This window comes from Pseudomyrmex gracilis, unplaced genomic scaffold (assembly GCF_002006095.1).
Source record: "Pseudomyrmex gracilis isolate BER0280 unplaced genomic scaffold, ASM200609v1 scaffold_292, whole genome shotgun sequence".
NCBI lineage: Eukaryota > Metazoa > Arthropoda > Insecta > Hymenoptera > Formicidae > Pseudomyrmex > Pseudomyrmex gracilis.
The window spans coordinates 154,224-165,101 of NW_018020876.1; the positions used below are offsets into that span (position 1 = coordinate 154,224).

General features: G+C 36.0%; 2 protein-coding genes across 2 annotated transcripts; one reads left to right on the forward strand and one right to left on the reverse strand.

Annotated features, from left to right (window-relative positions):
* The first annotated feature begins 226 nt into the window (after positions 1–226).
* Positions 227–3,552, forward strand: LOC109859830 (FK506-binding protein 15). The gene is made up of 12 exons (XM_020438428.1): positions 227–458; positions 535–699; positions 795–1,329; positions 1,398–1,601; positions 1,709–1,744; positions 1,823–2,008; positions 2,078–2,209; positions 2,278–2,497; positions 2,598–2,821; positions 2,907–3,041; positions 3,103–3,306; positions 3,402–3,552. The coding sequence occupies exons 1-12, from the start codon at positions 379–381 to the stop codon at positions 3,471–3,473; spliced, it is 2,193 nt and encodes a 730-aa protein (XP_020294017.1). The 5' UTR covers positions 227–378; the 3' UTR covers positions 3,474–3,552.
* A 278-nt stretch (positions 3,553–3,830) lies between these two features.
* LOC109859837 (nuclear pore complex protein Nup88) lies at positions 3,831–10,544 on the reverse strand. Its single transcript, XM_020438435.1, has 11 exons — positions 10,528–10,544; positions 7,271–7,384; positions 6,694–6,883; positions 6,518–6,618; positions 6,091–6,286; positions 5,688–5,848; positions 5,447–5,529; positions 5,036–5,274; positions 4,802–4,909; positions 4,116–4,591; positions 3,831–3,971 (listed from the first exon to the last, which is right to left on the reverse strand). The coding sequence occupies exons 1-11, from the start codon at positions 10,542–10,544 to the stop codon at positions 3,893–3,895; spliced, it is 1,764 nt and encodes a 587-aa protein (XP_020294024.1). The 3' UTR covers positions 3,831–3,892.
* Between the last annotated feature and the right edge of the window lie 334 nt (positions 10,545–10,878).

Here is a 10,878-nt window from a genome sequence, read left to right on the forward strand (position 1 = left end):
TTGCTCTCGTAGAAAAGCAGCAAAATGGAACTTCGACGAAGAAGAAACTGATCCAATCGCATTCGAATACTTCGCCTAATGAACCAATCAATACGATTGGTTAATTCTCTCTTTGTCGAATTGGATATGAATTTGAATTGGAATTTAGCCAATCAAAACGGAGAAAGCAAATCTTAGTTCCAATTGGTCAATCTAATATTAATACTAATTCATAGTCTGATCTGTAATCTTAACTTAAATGTTTTGTGTTTGTGATGTATTCGGGATTTGTGATATACGATAGAAATAATAAAGACAATTTTTAGCGAGTTAAGAAATGTCATTACGATGTGTCATTTTACACATAATTAAAGCACCGCAATAAAATCATCTGTAATTATGAGCTCGCAAAGTCAGCTACCAAATCTCGATAAAATCTTTCGAGATGACGATGAGCCCGATTTTGCACCCTCAGGAGGGTGTGTTTTCATATAATTTTGTATGATAAAAGTGACTCTGTCGTACTTAAAAATAACAAATAATTATTTTTTTTAGGTCTAACTTGGCTGCAATTTTTGGGCTACAACAAAAATTTACAGATTCTCATTCCTCGAAGCAAACAACTTCCACAAAGGAAAATACTCAGTATAGTGTACAACAAACTGCATCAGCTTCTAAAACTGAAGTCCTTACAGCTAAAGCTGTACATGCTTTTCAACTGTAAACATTGAGAATTGCTAATAATAATATATAAATTTTTCTATGTTTTTAATTGATGTGTCTATATTGTTTTTTACACTAATTTATTGTTTCAGGAAAAATGGTGAATATATTTCTGTTGGAAAGCTTGGTATAGCACTGACAGGTAATACAATGTCCAAGATATATGAAATAATTTTGTACAGAACTAAGCAAAAGTATGTATCTGTTGTGAGAATAACAAGCGACTTTGTATACACTGTGCAAGCAAACAATTATGCCAGTTATTATGACACAGTTAATAACACTGAAAACAATTGGTCAGTTTTATTTGATACTAATGACAGTTATGTGGAGTTTGCAATAGAAGTAGGACTGGCACGCTATTTTGTTACACAAGACAAAGGAGAAAATGTAATTTATCAAGATTTACAACCAGGCAATAAAGATGTAATTGTGAAAGAAGGAGATAATGTACATATAAAATATTTTGTGGGAACTGAAATAGTGCAACCTTTCAAAAATAATTCAAATCTTATAATGTCGCAAACAATGACTGTAGAAATATCACCAGATAACAATTGGGAAAGGACACTTCTAGGTTGTAACAAGGGTCTCAAAAGAATGTTATTCTTACCTCCTGGCAAACAGGTAATTTCAAGAAATTTCTATAAATATTCTATATGTAACGACGTTCTTCACTAAACAGTTTTACATAGATTAGTTTAGGACCTGGGTTTCCTAAGGAGAGATATGTTATGTTAATGATTGAGATAATCGATGTACGAACATCGGAAGAAAGTCCACCCACATCTAAAACGTCAAGTGGAAGAGCTGCAATAATATCGAGAATGGCTAAAATGGGACAGTCTATTTTGCCAAAGATGCCCTTACTCTCTACTACCGACTCCGAAGATACGGAGGTACTTTTTGATATTCAAACTGTTAAAACTAATGTACATGAATTTGTCAAACTAATTATCCACGTTATTGTTCTGATCTAAAAGAAAAGCAATACTATATTTTGTAGGATGATATACCTCATAAATCTCCACGTTACAAAAGGGTTAGTTATATTTTATAAATTTTCCTGTAAAACATAAAATGTCTATTTTGCTAAAATGTTATGTACTATATACATTAGATCGAGCAATCAGAAGGAAGTTTGCAAAAAAAGAATTTGTCGCATGACTTGTCAGAAGAAAGGAAGGTCGTCCAGAAAATTACAGAGACGAGAACTGAAATGCCTTCTCTAGATCCTAACACTTATCAGTCATTGATTGCTGCGCCTTCATCAACACAACAAATATGGACGTCGCCTTATTTAGCTGTACAAATATTTCTATATTTTTTTTATCTGTTAGAATGATAAACAAAACATAATTTGTACAATTTCCAGACTGTGAATCGTACGATACCAACTGCTTTGGATCCTCTCAATATGTTGCTGTCAGAAACTAGAATAACAAATGCAGAAATACGAATGGGGATGTCTAAAATATCCGATAATATTCAAAAATTATTAGATAAGGTATGTTTGCGAGTAAAAAAACGTAATACATTGATAATACATTGATTACAGAATTATTATGTGTGTAGTTTCACGCGCTCGAACTTCAAAATGCAGCAACTCCAACAGCAAATGATAAAGCAGCTTTGGATGCTTCTTTGAAAATGCTTTTAGCTTTTAACGCCTCTCAAATGAACGCAAGAGATAATGAATCACCAAAGAGCACCGATAAAGATACACTGGATGAGAATCTTCGACAATCACAGAGCAAAATAAATATTTTGGAGAATGATTTAAAAAAATCACAAGGTGATGATAATCTAAAATAAAATTAAAAACCATATTTAAGTGTTTATATAAAAGAATGTAATTTATATAATTTTAGTAATTACTGATTTCTCTATTACAGAAGAGAAAGAATCATTGTTGCGAGCTAACGCGGATTTAAATAAAAAACTCCAAGAATTAGGAACAAATCTGAGCAAAATAAACAACGAGCTGAAGGAAACCAAAGAAACCTTAGAAGTAACTCTAAATACAATGAATCAATATAAAGAAGAAAATATTAATTTACAAAATAGACTTTGCAAGTATAACAGAGATCAGGCAGACGAAACGTTCAAACGGAATGACGTAATAATTTTTTTCAAAATTTTTTCTTTAGCTCTTTCTACTCCCACTTCTTAATTGTCGACAATTATTTGCTTATTTTTTACAGATTGAAAGAAAAAACAAAGAAATAAAACAAATAATGAACAGGACATACCATGCATTGTCAGAAAAATTTACAAATCAATCACAGTCTGAACTTCCTTTGGACTATGTAAAGTCAACTATTGCAAAAACAATAAAGGTAAAAATACATACTTTTATAAAAAATTGAAAATTGAAACTAATAAAAATGACGTCTTTAGCATATCACTTTACAAGTGTTGTACAAAGACTCCGACGAGGAGTCTACGGAATCTGAAATACATAAGGATGTACATCCTACAGTTAGTAAAAATATCGGTAAAAGCGATCAACAAACTGAGGAACATATCGAGAGATCAGGAGTAACAAGTGCATCCGACAATATTTATTCTTCGATAAAATGTATTCCAAGTTCAGTGAACACGGTAAAATTGCGCTACTTTTACATAGTTTTTTAAATCTTTGCGGATAATTTTTCTTTTTATAAAAATACTTTCTAATGTGTGTTATGCTATTCCAGATTGCGCCTATGTACGAAAATGAACCACCACCAGTTCCACCTGACAGTATCGACGAAGGTGATAGCGAATGATCAGTTAATTCTTTGACACTAATGTATTTTTCGTTATTTTATATCCAAAACAAATGTCTTCGTAATATGTAGTATTTTTCAATAAATATTTACCATGCGCGTATATCTAATACAAATATCTTCTAATCTCTTGTATAAATTGATCAGTATGTGTAATACCACTTTGTATATAAATTTTTAAAAATTAAGAGATTTAATAAAAGATATTTTTATTACATATACTTATATACATATATATTAAACAAATTTTTGTTCTTACACGAATTGAAATTTGAAAGAATTTTAACAATTTGTTAGTTATCTTATTGTCTTGTAGAAATTATTTAACAAAAATTGTATATTATATATAAATATTATGTCAGTAAATACATTAAAGAAAAATACTAATTACAAATACTAAGTAAAAGAAAAATTTCATATTATTTGCTGATATATGTAAGACTAATCTCTGCTTTAATTTGTTCCACCTGGTCTATTAAGTTTTTTATGTTTCTTGACCTGAAAAAATAAAAAACATTTATATAATATGTGCGCACATAGAAACAATTATATTTGGTAAAGATATGACGCAAAGAATGTTTCGAATCAATTTACACAAAACACATGAGGTTTTTTCATAAGTTATTACATAAATATACGTACATTTGACTAAGATTCAGTCTTATCGCTTCTTCTTGATTATGTGTAAAAACTACTTCTTTCTTGGTACCATTAGATTCAATGATGTCTGTTTGTACGATTTGTTGAGCAGATTTTTTCTTCAGTTGTTCAAGTCGAATCTGCATGTCGCGTATGTTCATGCTCATTTTTCTCAATTCTTCTGCTTCTGCTCGTTCAACCGCGGTCATTAAAGGTTCTTTGTAATTTACCAATCTCAGAACTTTCTCTGCTCTACGTGCAAATTCTTTCTGTTTATCGTTGATATCTTCATATTTCTCCGCCAAAAGTTCAGCAGTCTGTCGCAATTCTTTTTTCGTCTCCATTAAAGTATCAAGTTCCTTCAGCAAATGTATCTTCGAAACTTTCAAAGAACGAACCTTTTTGCCGATTTCTTCCCGGACTTTGTCATGCTGAACGAAATGTTGGGTGCGAAAAATGTTTGTGGCATGATACAACAACTAAAATACATAAAAGTTATTAATATTGGATTATTATTAAAATTTAGACTATTTTTCCATGCGCTTTTTTTCTTTACTTTGTTGAATAGAAATTGTTTCTTACGTACGCGATTTCTTCGATAACTGTAAATATTTTTGTGCACGTAACAAAGATTACGAGAAATTTCCAATAGAGGTCATAATTTTCTGCATTCGTATATTTATACTCACTTCTAAGGATTCACTCAAGGAAGTACGACTTCCTATCTTGGTAAAAGGTTGCGATACTTCTCGTCTCAATAATTTTTTTATATACATGTCAAATGACTCTTTGTTCACCTTAAACAAAATTGATAGCGTTATATTTTAATGTTAATCTTTAAAAAAGATCACAAGTTTTTAATGCAAGTAAAACAGAAAATATTCAAAAACACTCACCGTACATAACATCTTGACAATGCTTACCTTGTTCAAAATGTTATTAGCAGGTTCTAATTGCTCGGCTTTTGGCAGATAATATAGATCTATAACGGAGAGATCAACGACGTCACCCGTGTGCAACAAAGCAACAAAAACACAAGGCTCTTGAAGAAGACCAAAACCAAGTATCGGCGTAGCCTCATCCACGCTCGTGTGCTTTGTTCTCGTAGAAAATAGATATTGCAAAATAGATTGATTCGACAAGGACGGCAAATGATTATCACCTGCGAAAGCAAAATAAACTCTTGTTATAAGAAATAAAAAATTACATTATTATTTCTTATATTTAAAAAAATATTAGAAAAAATAACCGATTTTTTTAAATTTTCTTTTAGAGTTTTCAGACTTTTATTTCCTTCTACATATCTTTTTTTTTAACAGAAAGTATACACTCACCAGGTAAATTTATAAATTCTTCCAGTTGAGAAACCATTGGTAAACTCACCATGTGAATTCCAGCATTGTGAGAACAAAAATATCTATAAATAGAAATAAGTTTCGTAGAAAATAATTTACCGAATCGTTGATCACTCAATAGTTTTAATCGAAACCGACACGGAATATTGATTGAGCAATCTATTGTCAATCACAATTAATCAAACAATCTGAAATAATTGCGCTTGTTTAATTTCATTACCTCGATTTATTGCTTTTATCCGAATGAAGGTGAATAGGACAATTATATTTCTTATCTTCGTCCGTGAATAGAAGACCTAATTCCAATTCGATGCATTCGAAGACGTAAAGCGCGTCGTCTGGCGTGTGTAGACTGTAAGTGGAGCCGTACTGCGACCAAGTCTGAGAAAAAAAAAACGCGACACAAAAAGTAAAAAAAAAACAAAAGGATCACAGAAAATATCGATTACGTAGTTGAAAACAATTATTGCTGAAGAGCAAAAAGAAATCTAAGCTGGGGTTTATTTTTTTAAATGGAATTATTTCAAAACAATTCAACATTGGGAGAGTGGTGCGCGTATATCACTAAATCTAAAATATATAGACGGGGTTCTGTTGCTGTCAATATTTATTATACGTCATACCTTTCTGTCATCGGTATTGTCGTCGTCCAATATTTCGCGCAGCAGTATCGCGTGATAAATCTTTCCGGTGCACATGGCGATGACCACTATCGGCGGGATAGTTTGCAGGCACATGATGGAGCATGAATCTATTCCGTAATTATCGTCAGTCGGCGGATACATAGATAGCGAGCCCAGTACCGCTGGATTTTCGTAGCTAACAACAGTTAAATATATGCCATATTATAGTCCACACATCGAGAGATAACATATCATATATCTATTATTTACTTGTATGTAGATACGCACAAAAGTTTTGTCATTCTAAAAATATATCAGTAATTTATTTACATTGTTTATCATCTAATTCCAAAAATAAGACAATATCATGTAAATACTATTTATATTTTTTTTTTTTAGCGTCAACTCAAATACTTCGTCTACGTACTTTTCCAACAAAACGTTCCCGCGAACGATAAGTACTTCGCCGTTACCACGAAGAACCAAAATCGGCCACTCGATCTGACTCCAACCGATCGTCTCTTTTATCTGCAATTTGTTGAGAGAACGTAAGAACAATTTCTTAGACAATTTAATTGAAGAAATCAGCGCGATCTCACTCACCTCGTTACGGCTTTTGTTAGCGAACATCTCCGGCTTCTTCAGAGTGGGAGTGACGAAATCGAAATCCACCGCGATCTCGCCGAGAGATACGAAGTCCGGAATTTTCGAGCTCGGCGAGCCCGATGGCGCGCGGCCTACCTTCCAGGATTTTATGAGTCTTGGTGTGCTGCCCAGTTCGCACTCGTATAAACTGCGGTGAAAAGTTAAGTGCAGCTTAAGATCTCTGTGTCCAGACGCTTCGGTGCGCAAAACTCGCCAAAAGTTTAATTTGTAAACGTTTCTCTTACTTTTAAGCCCTATCTAATGCGCGTTAAAAAAAACGCGACAGTTTAAAACACCGTTTTCCGGAAGGAATTTGCATTTTTCTGTAATTATAAACAACACGTAATCCATCGAGGAATGCTCTTTTCGCTGGAAAGCGAAGTATTTTGGTTGTAACAATTACTACATACTTTTAAGTAAGATTGACGTTGGATATAATTTTAACAATTAATCTTACAAATGAAAACGTTTATCATAAATTGCGATGGAACACGTTTTGCTTAAATAACATTATTGAAAACAGTCAGGCAATTACCGAAAAGAATTCTCTGATGTCAAAACGAGTAAATGGGAGTCGTTTGTAGACCCCGGATGCCATCGAACTCGTCGAATTTCCGTGATGGCTCCAAAATCGCCGAAGTTATGATTTCTGCAATTAAAAACAAAAAAAAATCTGATTAAAGACAAATATAATATAAAATAAAATTATAAAATTTGGCTGAAGTTTTTCTCGTATATGAGTGAACAAAAATGTAAAAGACACAAAACTCCCCGTGAACATAGAGACAGACCGATTCGAGCGCCTGGACTCGTGCGCCTAAAGCAAGAAGAGACGCGTTCGACCGTGCGGATGAGCATTAATGGCTTTATAATCTAATGAATTTTTAGGCTAAGCGTTGAGAAGAACGAGCGGGAAATCCAGATAGGTTTTTCCCCGGAATTTATTGCCAAGAAAGAAAAAAAGGGAGAAGAGGAAGATGTAAAACGGGGACAGCGTCCCGTTATCTCTTGTCTGTCGGTGACTTCCGACCGAAGGGTGTAACAATTAAATCGTCTCCAAATTTACTTTCTCACACATGAAAATAACAATAGTTCGTACTTGTGCGTTTAATAACGTAAATAAAGCCGGCACACACAGTCGCTTTAATCGAATAAAACTTGCAACAGAAATTTAATGTTCTTTTGTTGCTCCAGCCGTTTCGGAAAGAACTAAGCGACTTTTCAAGAAGTTTTCAAAAGCAACCGCTCTCTCTCTCTCTCTCTCTCTCTCTCTCTCTCTCTCTCTCTCTCTGCTTAGGTAGTCCCAATGTATGGAAGTTCATAATCGTCTGCGTTTTAACGTGGCCGCCGTTATTTAATATATTTGTCCATTTATGAAAAGAATTACGGAATTTGTCTCGGAATCTTAAATGAAGACGACGAAGTCGCGGCAGTGACTTAAACGCAATAACGAGTAATACGCAGAGAAGTTTCCGGAATAAAATGATACGACACCGTGTAAGATCTACTTTGAAGTCAGGTCCGTGCCGTTCTTTGTACAAATTGCGAGAAAAGCGCAGCGCAAAAAGCCCGTCCACCGCCACCGGGGTTAATACGTTTACGTAGGAAAATTATTTTTAATTTTTCTAGACGTGCTCCGGATAGGAGAGAGAGAGAGAGAGAGAGAGAGAAAAAAAAGAAGAGAGAGGGTGTGGCAGAATGCGCGGCACTGCCGTGTAAGAATTTCTTAATTAGATCCGGGCGCTGCAAGGCCTCTCATTCTTTTGTTTTCGACGAAAAATTTCCGGTAAGTCGCGATGGTATTACCACGTCGCGCTTGTGACAGGTAATTCGACCTTACTTTACACATTTTATCGGTTCCGATTTAAAAACTTAATTTTGTCCTCTTTCTTGTTGCTCATCGGCTGTTAACATATTTTTCAAGAAAATTAGTTTTCTAAAAATTTCGTTTACAAACAATAATTTTCAGCAGACGAAGATCAGATTACTGAACACTGAAGCGAACATTGAAAATTTGCTTTCTTTATTTTTGTCAATTGTTTTAAAAATTGATTTTGAAATATGTATCTAAATATAATATCAATTTCGCACATTTCCATGTTCTACTATTTTCACGCACGTGTACAATATTCAGATTTTAAATAGCAATAGATCTATTTTATTTAATATAAACGACCGGGAAATATATAGATATTTATGATGTGCTCTCTTCGAAGCTCTTTTTTTTTTTTTTTATACCGGTGTCGACAAATATCGACTAGAGCGGGGACTGCGAGCACCCTTAAATGCGTTAGTCCTGTTGCCATTCATTTTATTTAGGAATATTCAACGCCATCGAACGCAGCATCTCCGTGAGCACCTCGCCGCCTCCCTCCTCCACCACCATCGCGGATGATAATCAAGACAGCTTAATACCTATCAGAATACACGCGCGGGCGCGTCCGGCCACGAGCGCGAAGGGATAGGCATAAATTCTGATAATTCCAAAATTGTGACAGAACGAAGAAAAATTCCCGAGAGAGGTCGCGATGAAAAGTGCGAATAAATCGTTGCGTATGCCTTTGTCAACGAAACGGCGCGGCGAGTCGGACGGACACACGAGGGTCGGAGCCGCTGGGGCGAGAGCCACCACCGTCACCACCACTATGTCTGGCTCTTTTTTTCGTCCTATTCCTACCTTCCTCTCTCTCTCTCTTTCTCGTTACCTCCCTTCCTCTCTCTTTACCGGTGCGTGCGTACATTTTTATCAATTATTAAGAACTCCTGGCGCTTGTGCGCGCTGGTGGCCGTGTCGCCGTTCTGCGCGGGACGTATGTACTAACGGGGTGTCGCGGGGGTGTATATCCCAGAGACACCCCGTTGTGTGCCGGTGATACCCGATGCCCGCTGTCTTTTTCTCTCCGGGTACGCGCGCGGGCCTTTTGCTCGCTTTTTCTGGCATGCCGCGGACATTAATAACGGCCACGGGCTAACCACCGCCGTCAACCCCCTTGCCAACGTTACCGTGTCCAGCCGCGGAAAGTGCGAGAGTAATAATAAAATATACGAAATGTAGGCGAGAGCATCGTTGTGCGCGAAGCGCGAGCGAGCGAACGGCGGTGGCGGCCGTGGCCGAGGCCGACAAAACAAACGTCGCGACGTTACGGTGTACCTTTCATTGTCCGTGAAGGTACGCGGATCTCCTCGCGTTATAATAATTTAGAGCGACTCTGCGAGCCGCGCTCTGCGAGCTCTGATTTTAGCTTAATAGAACGCCACCGCTTCGGCCGACACTCGCCGAGCTCGCATGTTTCCCAGAAACCTGTTATTATAACGACGGAACGAAATCTTAACTCGTCGTGAAACGCGTAAAATTGCGATTTATATCGTTGTACATAAAAAAATAAATTAAGTTGGTCATTTTAAAATTAATATAAACTTAGCGTTGAATGTACATAACGTTCGCGAATATACTCTTGAAAATTAATTTCACCGAGGCAATATTTAATATTGTTTCCGATCAGAACTTGTATAACATTTAGATAGACTTTGGATACAGATCATCGAACGTCGACGTAACGAGCTGTCACGTAGCTTTCACAATGTGCATTCTCTTTATACAACGATTATATACTTCTCGAACCCCAGCGGAGACAACATTCAACCGCTTAATTTCGCCCGGCGAGCACGTAACGGCGTAATATCGTTCAGTTGCTTGGAATATTTTTATTACATCCCCGCGGAGAAGGAAAGTCTAAGACTAAAAGAGGGTGGTCGACGGCGGGGATTGCGGGCTTCCGGAGCTATACTCACAATATAACGAGAGCCATTATGATAAGCGGATGCATAGATTAGACATTACTCGTTAACCCACCTGCGCGCGAGGCAAGCTCAAGAAGGACACAGCCTCGCGCTATCAAAACATCTCGACGAGAAATTGACGACCGCGTGATGGTCCTAATTACAGTTTGTATTACAAAATGGATTACGTAATATCACTTGAAGTACATTACATCAGTAAACCATTTACTCAGTAATATTACAGCGTTTTTAGAATACTAGCACAACAGTGCGCTACGCGCACGCTATTGTTATTTTTATTTAACGTGTTGTCAGTGAACACAACCTGTCACCGCGATGACAGATAGTATATACGTCTTATAA